Source organism: Narcine bancroftii, chromosome 8 (genome assembly GCF_036971445.1).
Source record: "Narcine bancroftii isolate sNarBan1 chromosome 8, sNarBan1.hap1, whole genome shotgun sequence".
NCBI lineage: Eukaryota > Metazoa > Chordata > Chondrichthyes > Torpediniformes > Narcinidae > Narcine > Narcine bancroftii.
Genome location: NC_091476.1, coordinates 46300755 through 46326570, shown reverse-complemented (window position 1 = coordinate 46326570; position 25816 = coordinate 46300755). Strand labels below are relative to the sequence as shown.

At 40.8% G+C, this 25816-nt stretch overlaps 1 protein-coding gene across 1 annotated transcript in view; it reads left to right on the top strand.

Annotated features, from left to right (window-relative positions):
• LOC138740643 (integrator complex subunit 6-like) overlaps positions 1 to 25816 on the top strand; it is a 133354-nt gene that overhangs the window by 8560 nt on the left and 98978 nt on the right. Inside the window, 4 exon segments of the mRNA XM_069893569.1 lie at positions 15896 to 16045; positions 18729 to 18818; positions 23864 to 23963; positions 23966 to 24046. Coding sequence (XP_069749670.1) covers positions 15896 to 16045; positions 18729 to 18818; positions 23864 to 23963; positions 23966 to 24046 — 421 coding nt within the window.

Here is a 25816-nt window from a genome sequence, read left to right as displayed (position 1 = left end):
CTGTGGGTACGTTCATCAGTCGGAATTTGGTGCTGAACTCTGTTTCGGTTGGGTTGTCAAGAACTGTGGAGCAATAATGCTGGGAAATTCCGCTATATTTCTGGCATATTCATTGTCCGAGAGCGTGACCGAGTCAAGGTGAGGTATAGGCAATGCCGTGGGGTGCAGGACAAGGGACTCAAGTCTTCAAATTAACTAGATGGGGAGCTTTGAGATCTACTGGAAGGCAGTGTGCTTGCAAAAAATTAGCTACCAGGAGTGGCTGTGATACATTAGCAATGATGAAGGACAAGTTGAACCATGACAAGCTGAAATTGAGTGGAATTGTCCATGATTCGTGCGTTTGGATGCTATTGGCGGCCGTGAGGGAAGGTCCCCTCTTTCCTGACCTTGTATCTGGGCCTGAAGAGGAGAGCACACTAACCTCCAACCCAGTGTTGACAAAGAACTGATGGCCTAAGTGTTGATTCCAGAGGAAAAGGTGGTGGTTCTTGTAGCTGGCCGTTGAGGTCACTACCAATAGCCGGCCTCAGCGTTTCCAAGATGTGTGCGGGGGACAGCTGTGGCAGGCTCCAGCTCCCCAAATCTGATGATAATATCATTACTGCTCTCTGTGCTGCATTGATGCTGCACCGTTATTCAGAGTGGACAGAGTTGGTGCCCTTTGCCGAGGCACTGCTACGTGCCCAACTGAAAGACCTCTGTGCTGCTTAGTGTGTCGCATCAGCTTAGGCTGCTAGATGATGGGGCTAAAGTTGTTGTCTGCAATCAGCAAGAGGATGCCTTCTGGCATTTGCTCGAGGGGGGGAAAAAACTGCTCAAAAAGCAGACAGGATCTGTGCCCGTCCATAAGCGCCTGCATCTAATTCATTAGTTCGGAAAGAATGCAGTCACCCAGACTGTTCATACAGAGAAGTCGTGCTGCCCTGTTGTGTTGGGAAAGGCGAGAAGTATGTATGAGCAGGTCTTTGATGGCATCATGCCTGTCATTGGCTGAAAGGCGGCATAAGGAATCAACAGTATACCCTGCTGTGTCTTGGTTCAGTGATACAACGACATAGTAGTATTTCGCAGGTGGAACTGGGCCTCGGCCTGCTCAAACCAGTCCTGTGGCTGGAAGCTTGAGCGCAGCAGCATTCTGCACATCCATAGTGAGGTCCAAAATGTTGTTTGGACAATCAGGATCACCACTGTAGCAGATGGTGAAGCAACAAAGAACACAAGATGAGCTGACTGGTTTAATGGCACTCTTAGTCGTTTAAATGTCTGAGATTCACATGCTTCCCATGCCGCATGACTCCCAGAAATGACATGGCTCCCAGAAGACTTGCCATCAATAGTCCCTGGGAAATTCCTGGGCCCGCGGAGACCCGCAACTCCAAAGCTCTGGTGAGGTAAGTAGTGGCACAGTTCACAGTTTATTCAGTTAGCGATTGGATGCACATTGTATGGAATAGATTCTCAAGGAGGGGCTTAAGAATATTTCGGGAAATAATTAAAAAGTTGGTTTGAAAAAATAAACTCACTATGTTGGTGTGAAAGATGTGACTTGGCAAGACTGTCATTACAACACAATTGTAACTTTCAAGTAAAATCACTTTGTTCTTTATTTTCATAATGTGTTTTTACTCTTCCGATGTTTCTCTTATTTTAACTGTTATCCTTGGTTAACATTATCTATATATTTTTCTGTCTCGTCTTATTATCATCCATTTCAAATTATGTCATTGACGATTAGGATTCCAAAAGATCTCAACAATCATGTCTCTGTCCCCTTTACTTTCGGTTCAGTAGTGGGTGAGATCCATATCTTTGTGCACTAGCATATTGATAGGGGGAGGGGCATTGCAGTTGGGCAAGTGTGAAAGGGCTAATTGGATTGTGGAATTGTAATGATCCAAGTTTTTGTGTGAGTACAGGAAGAAAAGATTAAAATGAAGGTACAAACTTTGCCATGGGAGAGTCACAGTGTGCACGAGAGAGAGAGGAAATGCCAATAAACAGCAATAAATAATATAGCGGATGATTTTTAAACAGCGTGGGAAAATTGGTAGGGTCATAGCGCACAATTTATAAAGATGGTGGGGGGGAGAAGCAGTGACAGACCTGACTTCGCAGAATGCCGTGTGGCAGAAAGCCCCCTCTATAATGCTCCATGTATGCAGCTGGGCATACAGCCCTTTCTCAGCCGCATGGAATTCTGGGAGGGCAGGTCCGCCATCGCTTTTTCCCTCCACAATATTTATAAATTGTACATGATAATGCTATCAACTTTCCTACACTGTCTGAAATGAGTGCGATAGTGCTGCAAACTTTCCCATGCTATAAATTATGTGCTATAGCGCTATAACTTTCTCACCCTGTTTAAAAATTGTCCACTATTACTATTTATTGCTCGCACTTCCCACAGTCACTTATAAAGGTTTATATAGGTCGGCACAACAACAGTAGGAGCTGTACATAAATCTTAATTATGTTTTAATTATGTATGATTGATTTTGTTCAAATATAAGATCATAATACATTGATCAGAATTTAGGTCAGGTCCATAATCACTTGATGCGTCGCGACGTCACCAATAGAAGGTAGAATAGACCTGGGGATGGTTCCTTGCAAGTGTGAAAGTGTTCACTATCTCAGTTAGGAGTGGTCAAGTTTGAAAATCCAAACCCCCATTTTTATCCCAGAACATTGAACAGCCAATTTAGTGGGATGCAAGTGAGAAAGGGGCTTTAGTTGCCAAGAAAGTTTCCCCTGTTCTACACGAGATACTGCATTCTGTGATCAAGTGTATCAGTGCCATCAAAGCTAATGTCAAATGTCTGTTTAAACATTTTTGTCGATTCGGTTGGTTGAATAAGTGTGAGATAACTAATGGTGCTACAACATCATTGTTGATTATTTGAAAATGTTGGTTACCAACTTCAATGATAAATTTTGTGATTTAAAGGCAATGGATTTTCCCTCCAGGTTAACTCAGCCATTGCTGGTGGACTTATCTGAAATTCTAGTGCAATACCAAGAGGAGTTACTGAGTTGCAACATGATGAATCTATGAAAACTCTGTTCAAAGTGAAAGGAACCATGATATGGCTGTCTAACGAGATCGAAAAGAAATACCCAAACTCGACTACTTTAGCAAGGGAACTATTGATACATTTTCCATAGTCTTATTTAGTAAAATGTGGCTTTCATGCTGTTTAGTGATTTGCTACAAGCTAAAAGAAACCAACCGGAAATGACAAAACATGGAGATTTAAGGTTGAAACATACAAAATTAGTTCCTTTGTGACAGAGCATATAGAAATGTTTTTGGGAGATAAATTGGGAAAGGTTTGTTAGAGTACGTTACATGCAAAAACTTTAAAACAGATTTTCAGAGAGATTGGAGCTCTGCCCCATGCTAGACATATCGGGACCACAGCTTTGCAAGAGCTTTGAAGCATGCTCAAGAGACTTCAACAGGCAACAGATGAAAAATCTTGTTGGAGCCGCCGATTGTCTGGAAGAGAACTTGTTGTTCTCAGAGGGTCATATGGTTTTGCAAGCAGAAAGTGTCAAACAGGCTTTCTGTTTGTGTGTGAGAGGGAGAGAGACAGATCAATTCTACAATGTTACTGCCAGCCGAGGCAGCTTGAACTGGAACAGGACAAGCTGGCAAGACTGTAGAAAGCCCCATTTTGGAAGATGACCTGGTCAAATCTCTTGTGGTTCATGGAAGAGGAGAGGACTGGCTGTCTAATGTTTCACTTGGAATAAGTGAAACAAAATGGAACTCTGTGGTGACCTGAAAGAAAGAGGTAATCATCTGGAGAACCCTGAAGGGGCAAGTTTCGTCAGCAAGACACTGAAGTGGCTGATTAAAAAGGAACAACCAATCTCTCTGAAAATCGACAAGAACCTTCCTGAGCAGTAACCATTTACCTTTCAAGCACCAAAGCATGGTGAACTTTATAAATGTTAAATTCTGTGCACAGTATAAGAATTGCCTGTAACCAGTGAACTTGGAGGAATGAGAAGTGAGACTGGACTGTGAACCAAAGAGCTTTTTTGAACTTACACACACATTACATACACGTGCACTTAGAATTAGAAGGGGGTGAAGTAAGTCAATAGTGATAAAGTTTGATTCTATTTTCATGTTTAAAGATAATTAAAAGCAACATTTGTTTTAAGTAACCATTTGTCTTCGTGAATATCTATTGGGGTCCTCTGGGCTCGTAACGCCTTGAATCAAAAAAATCTGTAGCTAGTGTCAGGGACAAGGTTCCCACTGAAGTGACAATAAATGTTGAATGTGTGTTTGAGATGATTGACGTATTGAAGTAGTAATTGAATATGAAATGTATGTTCCATGTATTCCTGACCTTAATTGAACTGAAATACACTTGCAATAAATGATTTAATTAAAACTTATTTTAAATATATAACTTCAACTAATAGTGGTGCATACTTTTTTTTAAATTAAAGTGGGGCCTAGGGCAAAAAAAAGTTGAGAACCACTGTGATACAGCATTTGCCAAGTATTTGTGCACTCACTCAACTTTTCTAAATTGCCTCTAAGCCTTTTTATATCCTCCTATCCACTCAATAGTTGGCTGGTAGACTTGGAAATATAACATTCAGTTCCCTCATTTAAATCATTGATATATTTTGGTTATAACTGAGCCCCAAGTATTGATAGCTTCACTGTCTGTTATTTGCCATCTTTATATTTTCTCACATTGAACTTTATTTGCCTAGTTTTTATGACCACTCACTCAGAATATCGATACCTGGATGAATTTGAAGTTTGTTGTGATGACACATTCCTTGGGGATTCTTTACTAGAGGTTATACAATATTGCAGAATTGATTAGTAATATCAAATTTAAAATAGCCTTCTCCCTTACTATTTATTAGTGGATTGCTCAAAGAAATCATACCTCAATTAAGTCAATATTAAAACTACAAATGAGAACTTTGAAAAAGTAGATTATTTCTAACAGTGAAAGAAAATTAACCATATTAAAATGAAATAACCCTTGCACTTCTATTCCGTGCATGCTGTAATAAACATGCAATGATATGAATGTTATCCAAGTCTGCATACAGAAAAAAAATCCTTTCATATCTTAGACCCTGAGTGCTGCCTGACCCAACTATTTTGCAGCATTTCTGCTGTTATTTTAAAGTTTTAGCATCTTGAGTTCAAATTTATTGTTACGTTATATGTGAGAAGGCAAGAAAGGCTTATGTCAGTTATAGATAGGTAAGATCAAATGAATCCTTTGAGGAATGTAAAAGATGTTCAAAGAGATCCAGGGGTATACTGGTCCATATCATCTTGAAAATGGCCATACAAGTAGATAGGATGAAGATGCTGTATACTTGTTTTCATTGGGGCATATTGTACAAAACTAAGGAAGTCCTGTTGAAGGTATATTAAACTTTGTTTAGTCTGTACTTGGAATACTGTGTGCAATTCTGATTGCCTCATTACAGGAAGAGGCTTTGGAAAAGGGACAGAAGAGGTGTAGCAGGACATTCATTGCCTGGTTTTGAGTGTATGAGTTATGAGGAGAGGTGGAAAAACATGGATTATTTTCACTGGATTGTGGGAGGCTGATGTAATAGTTTGTAAAGTCATGAGAGGCATTGATAGGGTGGACAGTCTGAGTCTTTTCCCCAAGGTAAAAGCATCAAACACCAAAGGATGTGCATTTATAGCAATGGGATTGGGGAGTTTAAAGGGATTGTACATGGCAAAAGTTTTTTTTACAGTGATGGGTGCTTGGAATGTGCTGCCAGGGATAGTTGTGGAAGTAGATAACTACTACTGTAGCATTCAAGAGGCTTCTAGATAGACAAGTATATGAAAGGGATGGAGAGGTATCTCTCATGCAAGCAAGAGTTTATTTGATTTGGCACAAATATGTGGGCCAAAGACCTGTCATGTGTGTAATGTGACTGAATGCACTCATAGACAAGAGAGGAGTACAAACATGCATTTAATAGTTTACAATCAATGGCCAGTAGATACAATAGTCCTCAGGTGAATCTGAGGTAAGGTTGGAAAACCAGGGTTTATATTGGGGTAGGTGAGGGTGGAGCCAGCCATCTGAACAATACATAGTGAATTCCAGTTCACTGCATTCACTTCTTCCTTCAGAATTGAGCCTGTAGGTGAAAAAACAAACCATTCATTAAAAAAATACTTTATAAATATTTACAAGTTAACTCTGTCAGGGGTCTGGTAATTCTGATTGAGCTCCATAGTACTGGAGGACTTTGGGCTTCTTGAACTTCCTGGAACCCCTGTGGTACAGGGTCAGTGATTCTGGAGGGCTCCAGCTCTGGTCGTGGGGCTGGATTGGTCCACTTTCCGAGCAGTGTCCTCCAGGACCCTGAGTGGGTTACTTGGTAGTGGGTGCCAGGTCTCTTATCAAGACTGTCCTCTCTGCAATCAGGGTATGCCACGTAGACATGCAGCAGCTGCATCTTCTCGATCAGGGGGTCTGTCTTGCTCCTCCTTGTGTGCTTTCTCAGCAGGACTGGTCCTGGTGCCATCAGCCAAGCTGGGAGAATCATTTCAGACGTGGATTTCCTCTGGAACATAAACATAAGTCTGTGAGGAGTTGCTTTGGTCGCTGTGCAGAGGAGCAACCTTATGGAATGGAGCACCGTTGGTAGGACTTCTTGCCAGCATGAATTTGGAAGGCCTTTGGACCAGAGAGCCAATTTTATAGCCTTCCGTATAGTCACGTTCTCTTTTTCAACTTGTCTGTTCCCCCAGGGATTGTAACTAGTTCTCCTGCTTGAGGCAATGCCCCTTAGGAGCAGGTAGGATAGGACTTTGCTCATAAATGATGAGCTCTGGTCACTATGAATATAGCTTGGATATCTTTGGAGGTTGGCATCATGGTCTTCCAGAGTGTTTCCACAAATGGTGATGTTGTCAAGGTAAGGGAAGCTGGCCTTCAATCTGTTCTCGTCAAACATTTTGTCCATTTGTCTCTGGAAGACCAAGGCCCCATTGGTGATACCAAAAGGGACCCTCTGGAACTAAGGGGCAGCCGTCCATCTGCCCCAAATGCTGTGTAAGGGTGGTCCTCGGAAAGGATCAGTAACTGATGGTATGCAACTTGATGGTTGAATAGACCTGGTACTGCACAATTTTGTTTACTGTGTCTGAAATTCGAGGGAGAGGGTATGTGTCCAGGAGTGTGAATCAATTAATTGTTTGGCTATAGTCAATCACTAGGCTGGACTTCCCCTTTCACGACTACCATCTGGGCTCTCCATGGGCTGTTGCTAGGCTCAATGATGTTTTCTTTGAGCAACGCTATGTCTCGGCTCTGATAAATTCCCGATTTTTTTTTTCCCCTCCGCCCCCCACCCCCCCCCCCCCCCCACACACACACACACCATATCGCCTGCTCTTTGTAGTTATTGGTTTGCAATCGGGAGTCAGGTTTGGAAACAATGGGGGGGGGGGGGGTAGGAGAACCTGATCAGACATGACCACCACCACAGTCATCAGGGCCTTGCACTCTATTTTTGCCATGTCCAGATATCCAAGCTATATTCATAGTGACCAGGGCTTAAATAAGGGCTAATAAAGGAAAAAAGATCTGTCCAAAAAATTATGGAGGGCACTGTAAACCTATTCCATCATCAGTGTAGCCCTTTCCTGGAATCTCCTGAAAAACTCCACGATTGGTTGAAAAAGAGCAGTTTATTCCTGTTTCATGTTTGTCAGCCAGTCTTGTCTTTTCCTAACTTTGTGAACTTGCCAGCTGTGCAACATAAGTATTTGCCTGAATTGCTCCAACCCCAGTTTTTTGAATAGAACTGATTTTAATTGCTTCAGTTGCTGGCCAAGGCAACATCAACAAAGGCAGTGATCTGTGGAATTAACTTTCCCTAAATATCTCTGCCTTTTTTGTCCATATGATTCTCCTGGAAAAAGTATCCATTTGACTAAATTTGGTCCAAATACTTCAATATCCTTTTCTCTGGCTTGGCACTTTTTTGATGCTGCTTATGTTAAGTAATAGTGAACCAGAAATTAAATTTGTTGCCAAGTTCCCTGGTGGACTTTGCCTCAAATATAACCTCCAGTATATCAAGTAATAGGACATAAACTGTGTCACTGGAGGGAGAAAAAGTACTGGTACCTTGTATTTAGATAGTGTGGAGAATGGCCATGTGTTGGGGCAATCTGAGATCAAGAAAGAGGTAGTGTTGGATCTTTTGAGCATTAAGCTGAACAAGTTCCCTGGGCCTGATGATCTTTGTACCCTCAGAAATGATAGGAGAGGTCCTGGAATAGAGAGTGGCTAATGTTGCATCTTAATTCAAAAAGGGAAGAAAATCCAGGAAGTTACAGGATAGTGAGCCTCGCATTTGGAAGTGGGTTTGGAAGGTGGTCTGATTGGAGATAGTCAGTATGGCTTTGTGAGGGACAGATCATGTCTCAGACCAGAAGACACAACTTCATGATGGCAACTGTGTGTGGCACAGTTCTGGCTGAAGAAATTCTTAATATTTCTGTTCTCAGTGAGTGTTGTAACCTACCTTAATGACTATTGACCAGTAGTACTTACATACATCAACAGTGAAGTGTTCCAGTTCACCTATCATAGTAACAGGTGGATGCCATCTCACTGGCTCTACACAAAGCCCTAGAACACCTGGACAGCAAATTTGCATACATTAGGCTGCTACAGTTTGGGATTTAACACCAACATCCCCTCAAACTGATCAGCAAACTCCAAGATCTGGGTGTTAACACACCACTGTGTAATTGGATCCTGGATTTCCTCAATCAGTGAAGATTGGTAAGAACTTCTCTTCCATAATAACCATCAGTACTGGAGCACCACAGGGCTGTATTCTTAGCCCCCTGCTCTAATCACATTACACTTACGACTGTGGCTAGGTACAGCAATAACACCATCTACAAATTTGCCGATGATACCAAAGTAGTGAGTTGTTTTAAGGAAGGGGATGAGTCAACTTACAGGATGGAGATTGAAAACTTGGCAGAATGATACAACAACCTTGCACTCAATGTCACCAAAAACTAAGAACCTGATTGTTGACTTCAGGAAAAGAAAGCCAGTGGTATACAATCCAGTGATCATTGGTGGAATCAGAGGTGGTGAGGGTGAGCAAATATTAAGTTCTTGGGAGTCACTATCTTGGAGGATCTCTCCTGGATCCAGCACACTAATGGCATCGTGAAGAAAGCACATCAGTGCTCTACTTGCTCAGAAGTCTGCGGAAATTTCTGCAGAGGTGTGGTGGAAAGTTGCTGGCCGGATGCATCATGGCCTGGTATGAAAACACCAACACCCCTGATTATAAAGCCCTCCAAAAGGTAGTAGAGCCAGGACATCACAGGTAAAACCCTCCCTTACTGTTGAGCACATATACAAGGAGAATTGCCATCGGAGAGCAGAAGCAATCATCAAAGACTCACCACCCAGTACATGTTCTGTTCTCACTGCTGCTAGCAGGAAAGAGGAACAGGTGCCACAAGACTCTCACCACCAGAAACAATGAACTCAGAAACTCATTTGTTCCCTTTGTTCTCTCTGTATTGCACAGTCAGTTTGTTTACAGTTCTTTGATTACATGCTTTACGCTGAGTCCAGTTTATTTTTTTGGTAATTCTGCTATGCCAGCAAGAAAAAAGGAATCTCAGGGATGTATGTGATGTAATGTATGAACTCTGACAATAAATCTCAAATCTGAGAACCTAGAGGTTCTTTCCTCTCTGGAGTGGAGGGATATAGATAGTGGAAAGACTCCATTGGTTGACCTACCAGGATGTTGCCTGGGATGGGACATTTCAGTTGTGAGGTAGGACCAGATAGGCTAGATTTGTTTCCCTTGGAGCAGTGGATACTGTGGAAGTTAAAAACTTCTCCCCTTAAATGAATGTCTAAAACTAGAAGGCATCGTTTTAAAGTTGAAGATCAGAGGGATGTGAGGAAAAAACCTTCATCTGGAGGGTGATTGCATTTTGTAAAACACTACTTCAGAAGGTTGTGGAGACAGGTACTCTTAACATCAGTGTTCATTCATATGCTTTATCACTATCTTGATAACCAGATAACATTGACTTTGAAATTGCAATCCCCCTTCCAAATAATCTGATGTTTGCAGCCTTTTGTGTTAACTGAATGCTATACTCCAACTGAATTGAGCTGGTCACTTCTCTTCCCTCATTTGTACTGTTCCTTGTCTCATTTATTTCTCATAATTGCTGCATCTAAAAACGTAACATTCTGCATGAATGTTCTTTCATTCACTAACATCTCTGATCCCTCCACTGCATTTATGTTGCAGCTACTTTTAATGACCTATAAATGGATGAGCAAAAACTTCTTCCAGCTAAATATTGGGAAGAACAAAGTGAGTACCTTGGCTCTATTTCTCTTGGAGATTTGACCCATAGATGAGCTTTGGACCACAAATATCACTATTGAAAAGACTGCCATTATCTACCAATGAAGTGTTGCTCAGCTCTGCACCTGCTTAAGTTCAATAGAGAAATCATTCTATTGGGAGTATTCTTTCCTCCCCACAAAAGCTACCAGGCAACTGAGGAATAGATACGTTGGCAAATTTTGAAATGGTGCAAAAATAACAAGAATTTTGAATTGGGAGGCTTGAACTTCCCTAATATTCACTGGCACCTCCTCAAAGCAAAAGATTAAGATGGAGCCGAATTTGTTAGTTGTATCTGTGAAGGATTCTTGACACAGCATGTGGACAAGCCAACCTGAGAAATTATAATGGATCTAGTACTGAGTAATGAATCTGATCAGGAGGCTAATATCTTGGTGGGTGAGACATTTTGGAGGCAGTGGCCCAAGCTCCCTGACCTTCAGCATAACTGGACAAGGACCTTAGACAAAATGTGAAAGTGTTTAATTAGGTAAGGCTCTCTATTTATGATTAGGCAGGAAGTTGGGAGACTAAATTGTGAACAGATGTTTTCCAGGAAATGCACAGCCGAAATATGGAGGATGTTTTGGAATCATGCGTCAGGTTCTGGATGTTAGTCCCACTGAGACAGGGAACAGATAGTAGGGTAAAGGAACTGACAAGAGAAGGAGAGCAGTTAGTCAAGAGGAAGAAGGAAGCATACATAAGGTTTAGGAAGCAAGTCAGGAAGGGCTTATGAGAATTCTATGATAGCGAGAAAGGAGCTTAAAAAAGAACAAGAGAGCTAGCAGTGGGCTTGATGAGAAGGCCTTGGCAAGTAGGATTAAGAAAGTCCCTAAGATGTACATGAACAACAGAAGGATTTCCTAATTTATTACCTTATTTCAGTGTTCACAGGGAAACAGGACCAGGTTAATGTGCTGGAGCATGGCAAGGTTAAGGAAGAGGAAATGCTTATCTTCTTAATAGTATCACCATAGACAAGTCCCCAGGATCAAACAAAATATGCTCTAGTTTACTACAGAAGCCAAGGGAAAAGATTGCTGGGGTGTTGCCAATTATCTTTGCATCCTTCCTGACCATAGGAGAGGTACTAGATGATTTAAGAATGGCAAATTTCTTCCCCTTGCTTAAGAAAGAGGGAGAATCCTGGGAATTATAGACCAATGAGTCATGCATCAGTGGGTGGGAAAACTATTCCAAAGGACTCTTGGGTCAGGATTTGTGAGCATTTAGAGAAGCATGGTCTTCTTGGGGATAGCCAATATGGCTTTGTGATAAGACAGGTTGTGACTGATGAGCCTAAATGAGTTTTTCGAAGAGATGACAAAGGAAATTGATGAAGATAGGATGGTGGATATGGATTTTATTAAGGCATTTAACAAGGTACCCCATGGTAGGCACATTTAGAAAGACGAGGCATGGATAGGATCCATGGAACCTTGGCTATGTGGATTCAGAATTGGCTCGCCTGCAGAAACCAGAAGGTGGTAGTAGATGGGACATATTCTATCTGGAGGGCGTAACTAGTGGCGTTCCACAGAGATCTTTCTGGACTGCTGTACTTTGTTATTTTGATAAATAATTTGGTTTAGTTTGTTTCTTGCGTAGTTTTTCATTGGGGGGGAGGGGAAGAGTTTAGTTTTTTTTTGGTAGAATATATAGATCAGAAAACATTGAGTCCAAGTGTTGTAATGTTCTCCGGATAAAGGTTTGAATAGTGCAGTAGACTGGAGAAAGTTATTTCAGGATGCAGAGTTCGGCATAAAAGTGGCAGATGGAGTTCAATTCACAAGTGTGAAGTAATGAACTTGAAGGCAAGGATTTTGGATTTGTTGTCCATCGATTCCTCAAGGCTTCCATGTAAGTTGATAGGGTGGTTAAGAAGGCATATGGTGTGATGGCCTTCATTAGTTGGGGGGTTGAGTTCAAGCCCTGTGAAGTCATGTTGCAGTTATGTAAAATTCTACAAGACCAAATTTTGAGTATTGTATTCAATTTTGGTCACCTCATTATACAAAGGATGCAGATTCTTCAGAAAGGGTGCCAAAGAGATTTATCAGGCTGGTGCCGAGATTGGAGAGCATATCATAAAGCAAGGAAGAGCAAACTAGGCCTTTTCTCTTTGGAGCGATGAAAGTTGAAAGGTATATAAGATTATGGGTGGACAACCAGTGCTTTTCTTCCTGAAGCAACAATAGCAAATACCAGATGATATCTGTTTCAGGTGAGTGGAGGAAAGTTTAGGGGAGATATCAGAAGTAATTTTTTTTTTTTACATGGAGTGGTGGTCAATGCCTGGAATTCAATACTGGAGGCTGGAACAATGAGGAAATTTAATTACTCTTCAACACACGGATGTTTCAAAAGTAGTGGGTTATGGGTGTGAGGTAAGATTGGATTGTTGTAGAGTTGGTCATCTCAATTTCTATAATTCTCCGTACCATCAAAATTTTATTTTTAAAAGTTGATTACCTTTCAACTGTGGATTGTTGTGGAATCGATTTATACATCCTGGGCCGAAGGGCCTGTGCGGTAACATTCTATGTTCTATTTAATTCTGCATCTTTTGAATGTCCAGAAATGACAGCTGTCCTCAGCCACAAAGACTTCTGAAGTTCTCTCTTCCAATCACCAAGAGTTTGTTCTTTTCTTTTCCTATACAAGCTGTTGCAATCCTGGTTTTGGTCAAGTATTAGCATGTTTGGTCCAGTTTTATCTTGTCATTGTTTTTTAAATTTTTAAAAAAATTTTCACAATATGAACCATATTAACCAAAATACACACAAACATTTCCCTCTTGAATATACGCAGTGTCATTTTCTCCCCTTTTCCTCCTCCCTTCCCTCACTCCTTCCCACCCCCCTTCCTACCCACTAAACGTTCAACATATACAATACAATAAACCAATTAAACAATGTCATCACACAATGAAAATAAACAAGAAAATTGTGTCATCTACTTTTACACACTGGGTCAGTTCATTTTGTCGTCTTCTCATTCTGTCATTTTAGGGGGTGGAGGTCCGCAGTAGGCCCTCTCTGTTGTGTTCCATGTACAGTTCCCAAATTTGTTTGAAAACTGTGACTTTATTTTTTAAATTGTTATTTTTTCCAATGGAATACATTTATTCATTTCTATGTACCATTGCTGTACTCTCAGGCTCTCTTCTGATTTCCAAGTTGATTATACATTTTTTTGCTACAGCTAAGGCTATCATAATAAATCTTTTTTGCGCTTCGTCCAGTTTGAGGCCTAATTCTTTATTTCTTGTATTGCTTAGAAGAAAGATCTCTGGATTTTTTGGTATGTTCCTTTTGAGATTTTATTTAATACCTGATTTAGATCTTCCCAAAACTTTCCACTTTCTCACATGCCCAAATTGCATGTACTGATGTTCCTGTTTCCTTCTTACAGCGAAAACATCTATTTGAAACTGTTGGGTCCCATTTAACTTTTGGGGCGTGATATATAGCCTGTGTAACCAATTATATTGTATCATGCGTAACCGTGTTTATTGTATTTCTCATAGTTCCGGAGCATAGCTTTTCCCATTTTTCATATTTTATCTTCATGTTTAGATCTTGTTCCCACTTTTGTTTGGGTTTACAGCTTATTTCATTGTTCTCTGTCTCTTGCAGCTTGATGTGCATGTTTGTTATAAATCTTTTAATTATCATTGTGTCTGTAATCACATATTCAAAGCTGCTTCCTTCTGGTAACCTCAGCCTGCTTCTCAATTTGTCCTTTAAGTAGGTTTTCAGTTGGTGGTATTCAAACATTGTACCATGAGTTGTACCATATTTGTACATAATTTGTTCAAAAGATAATAAATTATTTCCCAAAAAACAATTTTCTATTCTTTTGATCCCTTTTCTCTCCCATTCTCTAAAGGAAAGGTTATCTATTGTGAAAGGGATTAGTTGATTTTGGGTCAGTAATAATTTTGGTAGTAGGTAATTTGCTTTTTTCTTTTCTATGTGAATCTTCTTCCAAATGTTGAGCAGATGGTGCCGTACTGGTGAACTATGTTGCACCAGCTTTTCATCCCACTTATAAAGTATATGTTCTGGTACCTTCTCCCCTATTTTATCTAGCTCTAACCTGGTCCAATCTGATTTTTTTCCCTTGTTTGATAAAAATCTGATAGATATCTTAATTGTGCTGCTCTATAATAATTCATAAAGTTTGGTAGCTGTAAGCCCTCTTGTTTGTACCATTCTGTTAATTTATCTAGTTCTATCCTTGGTTTCCCTCCTTTCCATAAGAATTTCCTTATTATTTTCTTTTGCTCATTGAAGAATTTCTCTGTTAAGGGAATTGGTAACGATTGAAATAGGTATTGGATCCTTGGGAAGATATTCATTTTAATGCAGTTTACCCTTCCTATCAGTGTTAGTGGTAAATCTTTCCAATGTTCTAAGTCATCTTGTGATTTCTTCATTAATGGCTGATAATTTAATTTGTATAGATGGCCTAGATTATTATCTTGTCTAATACCTAGGTATCGGATTGCTTGCGTTTGCCATTTAAATGTTGATTCTTTCTTAAACTTTGTGAAATCCGCATTATTCATTGGCATTGCCTCACTTTTATTTGCATTGATCTTGTACCCCGATATTTCTCCATATTCCTTCAATTTCTTATGTAGTTCTTTTATTGATAATTCTGATTCTGTTAAGTATACTATGATGTCATCTGCAAATAGACTGATTTTATATTCCTTCTCTTTTATTTTTATCCCTTTTATTTTATTTTCTGTTCTTATCAGTTCTGCCAAGGGTTCTATAGCTAAAGTGAACAGTGAGGGAGATAGTGGACATCCCTGCCTAGTTGACCTGCTTAATTTAATCTTGTGTCATTGGTTGATGTATTTCCTTGTGCTCTTTTTAAAGCCTCTTGTGTGGGGCTCGATGCTACTTTTGTGATGACCAGGGGTGCAGTGCTAATTTATTAGGTGCCGGAGCTCAACAAAAACAGCGACAAGGAGGTGCCTGGAGTGGCCCCAGGTTCCGGTGAGCTCCAGCAGCACTTCGCCCCTGGTGATGACACCCATCTTATTGTCCTCTAGAAAAGTCTGTGTAGTATCAACTGCTCAAGATACCTGGACAATGTTAGGACAGGCTTGTGTGCAGTTCTTCAGACATAAATCTGCATGATAAAGTTTCTTTAAACACTGAATGCCTTTTTATAACTGGTTTTTTTAAAAAAAAAAGACTCTTTGGCTTCAGTTATGCATAAATTCTTAACACTTGGATATGATATTTTAAGTGAAGATGCTTGACAGGTTGACTTTGAATTCTGGATCTTTTAATTTGAGTAAACTACAACAAGCATTCAAACTGTATACAACAATATTTATAAATATAACCAGAAAATATTTGCCCATTCTGAATTTCACATCATTATTGGTATACTGAATATGAGTTTGATAATCAATATTGGTATTTTCAAGGCTGGCTGGAAGGAAAATCATGCAACTTTCATGAATGAGTTGAAGAATCTTCAGGCAACTGGACTCACGACACTTGGGCAAGCCTTGCGGGCATCCTTTGATTTACTCAATTTGAATCGTTTAGTCTCAGGAATAGATAATTATGGTCAAGTAAGTGCAATCAACAATTTTAAAAGTTGCTTGGCTCGTATCCCATGCGTAACTGAGATTCACTGCTTAAAGGTAATTAATTTTTTTTTAAAAATACAATTTTGTTGGTATTGAGAATTATAGAAATTGAGACTGAGCTTGGCATTAGAATTTGTCCGACAGTCCATTTGAGCCTCTGATCTCTAAAAATTCAGTTACTAGAAAGGAAGAATTGAGCATCTAATCTGGTACTGTGTATATTGCTTAAAAAAAACTAGATCAATAGCAATATTTTGGCAGCCTGTTCTACAACGAACCAGAGCATTTGCACTGTACAGTCAGAAGTTATTGTTTGGATTGAATGATTAGTTTTTTAAAAATGTTTGATGTTGTTACTTATGTTGTACAAGAAGTTTGTGGCCAAGGTACGGGTAAAAGGGGTTAAAAAGCCCAGGCAATTTAAAGTAATTGGTAAAGGGATTAGGCAAAGAAGAATAATCAACGTTTTGGGCCTGAGCCCTTCATCAAGGTATTGTGGAAAGATTACTTGTGAAGAGAGAGATGAGAAAAAGGCTTTCACCCAGAGGGTGGAGTTATTCTTTTCCTGAATATTAATTTTCTGAATAGGCAAACCCTAAGTAATAATCACTGCATTATTCCACGTTATCACCTGCCACCACTCCGATAGACCCATTATTTCTACTGCTTGACAACAAAGTTTGAATCTATGGCAATACATTATCAAGTTACACATGCTTTAATTGTACATATTTCCCTTTTAATAACATCACAAAAACAGCCCCTTAAACTTGATGTCTATGCTGACCAAGATGCCAAATTAAGCTAACCCCACCTGCACTCTGTCTACAACAGTCATCCTAAACCACTTTCAGGTGGCCAGAAAACCTGAATGTAAAACGGCCTAAAATACCCAAAAGTGGCTGTCAGGAGGCCACCCGAAAGCAGAAAACCTGTCCCCGAGGAGCACTTGCTCAACCCATCTCGGGGAGGTATATTCTCTGCTTCTGAGTGCTCCCCCTAGGGACCTGTAGCAGGGGGCAGGCTGATGACCTTTCAGGTGGTAGAACATTACCTTCAGTACTGCCACCTGAACATCCTTTCGCAGACACCCACAGCCGGCTCCAGAGCTGCATTCTCCCAGCGATTCCACCTGAAAGTGGCTAAATCCCACATCTGACCTGTCTGTCCTTGGCCTTCTCCACTGTCAGAAAAAGCCAAATGCAAACCAAAGGAACAACATCTCCTGCCTGGACACTCTCCAAACAGATGGCATTAACATGGACTTCTCTGGCATCTGTTAAAACCCCCATCTCCCAAGTCTCTCTCCCTATTTCTCTCTTTTCCTATAGCTCTCCATCCCTTTCTCTCTCCATTCACAGCTTTTTTCTCTTCTTCCCTCCCACCCATAACTACCTATGAGCTTTTTGCCTGCTGGCCTGTGCTCCTCTCCTCACACCCTCCCTCCACCTTTTTATTTCATTTGTCTGCCTGCTTTTTGTTCACATCTTGAAGGGCTCAGACCCAAAGCATAAGTTACCCTTTACTTCCAAAAGATGATGTGTGATCTATTGAGTTTCTCCAGCACTTTTATGTATTCCTTTACAATTTCAGCTTCTGCAGGCTTTTCTGTTTAACTCTGCTACCCTTTATCTCAGTTTATTCCTCTCTACCTTCACTCCTACTACCTTTATCTGTTCTTTTATATTCTTTGCCTGCTTCCACCTAGTCTTTGATTAGCATAATGGTTAGAACAAACCATTACAGTGCCAGGTTCGAATCCAGTGCTGTCCGTAAGGAGCTTGTACATTCTCCACATGACCTCGTGGGTTTCCTCCTGGTGTTCAGGTTTCCTTCTGCATTCTGAAGGGATGAGAAAGTTGATTAGACATTGAGCTCATGGACCAGAAGGGCCTGTTAACATGCAGTTTTTCTGAATTAAAAGTTAAATAAAATCAATCCCCATTTCACCTCTTTCCATCCCTTAAATGGTTCTACCTATCCATAATACTTTTCCCATTTTTGGTCTACCTACCACCTAATGGCCCCTGGCTCACCCCACCCTGTTCCCTTCATACTATCCATAATACTTTTCCCATTTTTGGTCTACCTACCACCTAATGGCCCCTGGCTGGCTGGCTTTCTCCTATCCTGATAATGGTTAATAAATCCTTCCACAGCCCCTTTGCTGCTTAACCAGTTGAATTCTTCCAAATTTTGTTCTTTGCTCCAAATTCCAGCATCTGGATTCTTTTGTCTTTGGTTCCTGCAACAATAGACATTATCTATCCAGTCTTGTGACTTTTAATAAAACTACCCAGTCTATAATGATCAACTCACTCCTCATATCTTCAGGGTTGGTTTAGATGTTTTTGAGTTTTGGATTGAACTACTTCACTTGCAGAGAATCAGGAGGTACAGAGATTAAAGAGAACCCCAAGGTGTTTTATACTTTCATTAAAAACAAGACGATGACTAGGGAGAAGATAGGATCACTCAATAACAAAGGAGGGAATGTGTGCCTGCCAAGCAGTGGCATACGAGTCTAACTTATCAGTGGATGTTGGTCCAAAGGGATTGGTTCGATGTTTAAAACGCTGTCGCTATGACTATCTGTCTGTTTTGAATGACTGTACCAAAGCATTTGCAGGTGGAGAATTCCAATAAAATGGTTTGTTTTCTGCAGGGGAGGAATCCTTTCTTTCTTGAGCCATCTGTTGTAATTACCATCTCTGATGGAAGCAAAATGACAAATAATGGTGGGGTGCAAGAGGAGGTAAGATACAGTTCCTGTAGCAGTTGTAACAGAATTTAGACACTACTTCTGTTGTATTCTGGATTCCTATAGCTGCTTGTTTTATTTTACCACATCCTAATACCTTTACTCTCCCCACTTTCACAATTCTGCTGTTCTCTTCAATATTCTAAGAAACAGGCCCTTTGGCCCATAGTGTCTATGCTGACCATGATGTGAAATCAATCAAGTCCCACCTAGACGTCCACATTTCACCATTTCCTGTTTGTACATGTATCGAATACAAGTCCATAACAGACAGGAGCCATAATAGGCCATTCAGCCCATCAAAATAAAACACAAAAGTCTGCAGACATGGTGGTTAGAAGTAAAAACAATGCTGGAGAAACTCAGCAGGTCAAACCGTGTGCTTTATATAGCAAAGATAAAAATACATAACCAGTGTTTCAGGCTTGAGTCTTTCATCAAGATATGGAAAAATATCAGCAGGTGTCTGAACGAAAGGATGGGGGGAGAGACATGGTAACAAAGGCAGGGGGTAATTGGTGGAAAAGGAAGGGATGGCACAGCAGCAAACTAAGGGAGGAAGGATGGTAGGTGAATAGAGAAGGAAAGGGGTGGAGAACTGACAAAGGGAAGGGAGGGGGAAAGGAGAACAGGTTAGCAGAAACCGGAAAACTCAATGTTAATGCCATCTGGCTGGAAAGTGCCTAGACAGAAATTCAGCACATTGAATCTGCCCTGCCATTTAATCTTGAGCTGATCAATTTTCCCACTCGGCCCCACTGCCTGGCCTTCTTCCCATAACGTTTTGAAGCCCTGGCTAATCAAGAACCTGTCAATTTCTGTCTTAAATACACCAATGACCTGACCTCCACAACTGCCTGTAGCAACAATTCAACGATTTTCCACCCTCTGGCTGAAGAAATTTCTCTGCATCTCAGTTCTAAGCAGACACCCTTCAATCCTGAATTTGTGCCTTCTTGCCATAGACTCTCCCATCATGGAAAACAACCTTTCTGCATCCACTCTGTCTGTGCCTTTCAACATTCAAAATTTTCAGTGAGATCCCCCTCATTCTAAATTCCAACAAGTACAGGCCAAGAGCTGTCACAAGCTCTTCATTTGATAACCTTTTTGTTCCCAGAATCATCATTGTGAATCTTCTTTCAACTCTCGACAATGACATCACATTCTTTCTTAAATGAGGAGCCCAAAACTGCTCACTAAACTCCAAGTGAGTTCTCACCATTGCCCTGTAAAGCCTGAACATCACATCCTTGCCCTTCTATTCTGCTTCAAATGAATGCCATCGTTGCATTTGCTTTCTTCACCAACAACTCAACAAGCCAATTGACCTTCAGGCTATCTTGCATGAGGACTCGTAGCTCCTTTGCATCTTGTATTTTCAGTTTTCTCCCCATTTAGAAAATAGTCGGCCTGTTTTTTTTTTTAACAAAGTGCATGATTGTACAATTTCCAACATTGTATTTAATTTGTCACTTCTCTGCTAATCTGTCAGTCTTTTTGTAGCCTTTATTTCCTCAATGCTACCTGCTCCTCCACCTATCTTCGAATCATCTGCAAACTTACTCAAAGCCATTCGTTCTATAATATGAATCATTAACGTACACCATAAAACGAAGTGGCCCCAACACATTTGGCAGCCAACCAGAATATGATCCCTGTATTCCAACTCTGCTTCCTGCCAATAAGCCAATGCTTTACCCACACTTGAATGTTTCATATTATACCATGGGCTCTTATCTTGTCAAAGGCCTTTGAGAATCCAAATATACAACATCCACAGCACTGGGGTCTAGGACATTTTGGCCTCCACAGTTTGGCTCTGGACATTTTGGGGCTAACAGTTAGGTGGTAGCTCACAGACAAATTTGTGGAGCTAGGGATACATCATCCAATCATTTGGAAGATCATCAATAGCATGAAAAAAGTTCAAAGGGGAAGAGATACTATTATAAACAAATTATAGCTGGCTAAGATGAATAAATATTTATGTGAGGAACGAAGAATTCTGAAGATAATGTCTTCATATGGAGAGAAAGAACCATTAGATTCTGATTGATTGTCAGAGTACATACATGATATATACAACCCTCAGATTCTTGTTTCTTGTGGGTGAGGCCAAATTATCACTTATTGGCACTGCAAAAAAAACTGACTCAATGGTTGAGGGGATAACAGCTGTTCCTGAACCTGGTGTGTAAGTCTTGTGGCACCTATACCTCTTCTGATGGTGGAAGTGAGAACAGATCATGTGCTGGGTGATGTGAATCCTTGATGATTGTTGCTGTTTCTGTACGGCAGCATTCCCTGTAGATTTTCTCGATGGTGGGGAAAGTTTTGCCTGTGATGTCCTGAGCTGTCTCCACTACCTTTTGCAGGGCTTTTCACTCTGAGGCATTGGTGTCTCCAGACCAGACTGTCATGCAGCTCTGATCCCCAGTGATCCCTGAATCATTGAATACAAGTGAAGGGGCATTCGTAAGGGTACACTTGCAATACTGTGTGCAATTTTGGTCACCTAGCTATCGGAAGGATATAAAGTTGGAAAGGGCACAGAAGAGGTTTGTCATTGCTTTCAAGATTAGGGAAATTATAATGAGGGACTGAAAAAATTAGGTTTGTTTTCTTTGGAGCCTCTGAGGATGAGAAGGAATCTATAAGGTCTCTAAAATCTTGAGGGGCATAGATAAGTGACTGTTTCCTAGTGTTGGAGAACCCAAGGTGAGAGTGCAAGGTGAGGAAGTGGAATTTAGAAAGACACTTGAGGGGAAAATTCTTCGCTCAAATGGTGGTGGACCTGTGGAAGGAGCTACCAGACGAACTAGTGGAGGCAGGTTCGTTAGCTTCTTTTCAGAAACACTTGGATAACTACATGGATGGAAGAAGCTTGGTGGGGTTTGGGCTGATCTCTAGTAGCCCATAGAATTTTCCTACACATTATCTGCTAAAGCAAGTTTTAGCCTCCTTATTTCCTTTCTAACTGTTTTTTCTTGTATTTTGATAGTCAAGTACCTCATTTGCTGCTTGTTGCTCAGATCCTTACTGTACCTCTGCCACCTAACCTAGGGCCCCTGGGTCTATTTGATTTGCCTTTAATTTTGACAGGAATGTCAGAAGGCCAGCGCAGTTAGCGCCAATCTCTTTACAGCACCAGAAAACAGGGCTGGGGTTCAAATCCTGCACTCTCTGTAGGGAGTTTGTATGTTCGGTTTCCTCCCACTATTGAAAACATACTAGGAGTTGTAGGTGAATTGGGTGTAATTGGGCAGCACTGCTCAAGGGCTGAAAAGGCCTGTTACTATGCTGTATGTCTAAATTAAAAAAAAAATAAACATACAAACTCTCAAAATTTCACCTTTTGAAGGCTTCCCACTTCCAAAGCACATCTTTGCCAGTAAACAACCTGCCCCCACTCCAAAATTACAAGGTCCTTTCTCATTGCTCTTTCTCTAACTTAGTGTCAACCTGAGGGCCAGACCTATCCTTATCTATAATTATCTTGGAAATGATGGTATTATGATCACTAAGTCCAGTGTTCCCCTGCAATCACTTCCATTTGTCCTGTCTCGATCTTGGGAACTTTCTTGAACACATTTGACAAATTCTAACCCAATCAGACCTTTAACAGTATGGGATTCCCCTTGAATATGTGAAAGATAAAATCACCTGCGATCACAAGTTTATTTCACACAACTGTCTGCTATCTCTTTGTTGTTGATAATACAATCACATTAATGTGGTCATCCCTTTCCCATACCTCATTTCCACCAATATCGCCTCAATAGGTAAACTCTTTGGTCTGTACTAAGAACTGCTGCGATATTTTCCCTGACCTGCAATGCTACCCCTCCTAATTTCATCTCTCCCCTCTATCAGATCTGAATCAATGGAGCCCTCGAACATTGAGCTGCCAGTCCTGCCCTCCTGCAACCATCACACTAATAGCCACAATGACATATGTGCAGTTCATATCAATACACTTGATGAGTGACATGATTTTTTTCTTTTAAAAGTATCTTGATGAATTGACTCCATGATGCTTATCGGCTATGTGCTTGTATTTAATTTTTATCCAACTGTTTCTCTCTTCAAAGATGCTGTCTGAAAATTTCCTGTATTTTCTGTTTTTATTATGACATCTTACTTTTTACACATCCAATGTCTCAGTGGATGAGACTCTAGAGCAGGGGTCCCTAAACATTTTAGCTCGTTGAACCCTTCAGGGACTATGTGGCCCCTCATTGACCCCCAGGCATGGAATCCCAGTGCCAGGAGGTGGGGGGTGTGACCAGACAGTCTGACTTTTGAGCCCTCTGTCCTCCGTCCAGCACCACCTCAAGCGAGTCATTAATATGTCCTTCATTTGGGAGTGTAGGTCTTACACCCCGAAATGGAGGACAAATTAAATGCAGTGTCCTGGGGTCCGCAGGCCATGCGCATGACCCCAGATGAGAGGGAAATGTGATGGTGAAGCTCAATGTGATGGTGAAGCTCAAAGTGCTGGCTAGCGAATGCACAATGTGAGGGAAGCGTGACGGCGGTTCGTGATGGTTTATTACAAGTAACTTTCCCTCCCTGGGTGGATGCTGTGGAGATGCTATTTTAAATTGATCTCTCCCCACCCCCTTTCAACCCCCTGGATGGTCCCATCTACCCCCTGGGGGTCAATATCAACCACTTTGGGGATCCCTACTCGAGAACATATTTCATTGATAAAGACTGATATGAAGTACTCTAACATGGGCTTTCTGATTTTGTTGATATCCTTTTGATCAACTTCATCTCTCTGCTAACAGTCTTTTACTTTACAGTTTGTGGCAATGAAACAGACTACTGATCATAGTTCTTTTACTTAATGTCAACTTTGCCACATTTTATGCAAGTTAGAATTTTAATTTGCATAATTGTATGAAAAGTATTTATGTGGCCACTATCTCATTTTTGAGATCTCCAGTTGTGTGAATGAAATAGACTGTTTTTGGATATGTAGCTTTCTTAAACTTGATCAATGTAATATGAAACTGCTTTTACTGTTTCAGCTGCACCTGCCATTAAATTCTCCCCTGCCTGGTAGTGAATTGACAAAAGAGCCATTCCGGTGGGATCAGAGGTTGTTTGCATTGGTTCTTCGTCTCCCTGGTGCATCATCCTTGAAGCAGAGCCTCTTGGCAGTGTACCTTCAGACGAGTCTGCTGTGACCCAGATGTGTGAAGTGACTGGAGGTAAGCCAATAGTTCTGATCAAGGAAAAGTCATTAATTTCAGATTGTACAGTAATAGTGGCTGAGTGCTTATGGTTGTGGACTGGAAGTCTAGGGTTTCTCTAAGCCAGTTTGAATCCTGCTGACTAGGGAAGCAGCCACTGTGGCTTGAGTAATTTGTGTGTGTAATTTTCAAATTCTGACTTGTTTTATTTAGTGCTACTTGAGTATGAATTGACTTGATTGGGTAAAACCAAAATGGTTTATTCACTGTTTTACTACCTGTGACAATTTAATTCAATTCAAGATTTTCTAGTGCATTGGGTATAATTGGATGTTTAATGCTGTAGTTGTCAAATGTTAAGATTAATGGAATGAATTGCAAGTTGATTGCTATTTATTGATCAGGATAGGGCTACCTACATTTTTATCCAAATTATTAATATATTGTTACAAACAGATCCTTGAAAAACTTGGAGAGGATTCTTTGGGAGAGGATTTAGAGATGGATAGTCTACTCCAGAGTAGTGAGCATGGCTTTGTGAGTGATGGGTTGTTCCCTTCGAGCATAATTGAGTTTCTTGAAGAGGTGACCAAGAAAATTGATGGTCAAGTGGTGGATGTGGTATATGTGGATTTAGTAAAATGTTTGGAAAGGTAGGCTCATTCAGAAAGCCATGATGCACAGGGTCCATGAAAACCCAGATGCTTGAATTTGGAATTGGCTTGCCTGCAGAAGGCAGAGGGTGGTAGTAAATGCAGGGTATTCTGTCTGGAGGCTGACCAGTGGTATTCCATTGAGATCTGGGACCCATGCTCTTTGATTTTTATAAATTACTTAGACAAAGAAGTGGACAGGTGAGTCAATAAGATTGCAGCTACCTGCAGAAATATTTGTTTCACCTTTAGCCACTGGTGAAGTACTGAAAAATTGGAGAGTTGCAAATATTGTGCCTTTATTTAAGAAGGGCTGTTTGGATAAGCCAGAGATCTATGGCTGGTAAGCTTAATCGTGATTGAGAAAGTAACTGGAGGGAATTCTGAGGTACAGGATTTATCAGCATTTAAAGAACTGTTTAGGCCATAAGATATTGGAGCAACAGTCGGCTATTCAGTCCATTGAGTCTGCCATACCCTTTAATACGATTGGATTTTATTGTCATTTAAGACCAGACTGTAAAACAGAACACTAATAAACGAAATAACATTCTCCAAACATAATGCTACTTACACATTACGAGATTACACAAAAACAATGTAGACAACACAAGACTATGTCATTCCTACACCAGATGAAATAAATGAAAAAAAATGACTCAATTCGCCGATAGAAGAAACCACTCCACAGATTTCACACTTTTCCTGGCCCACCTGGAGAACAATGCCTTATACTTCAAGCTGCTGTTCATTGACTTCAGGTCAGCATTTTTTTAATGATCATTCCCCAAAAGGTGTGGACAAGCTGTCCTCGCTGCCACTCAACACCCCTCTCTGTAGTTGGATCCTGGACTTCGTAATGGAAAGACCACAACAGTGACTGCACTTCCTGAGAAGACTGAAGCGGACAAGACTACTGGCCACCATTATGTCAACCTTCAATAAGAGCTCTATCAAGAACATCCTGGCTGGCAGCATCAGTGTGGTATGGATGCTGCAGGGAACTAGATCAGAGGTCAATCTACAGGACCATAGGACCATAAGAGTGACAGAGAGGATCACTGGGGTTTCTCTCTCTCTTCTCTCTCTCTTCTCTCTCTCTTCTCTCTCTCTTCTCTCTCTCTTCTCTCTCTCA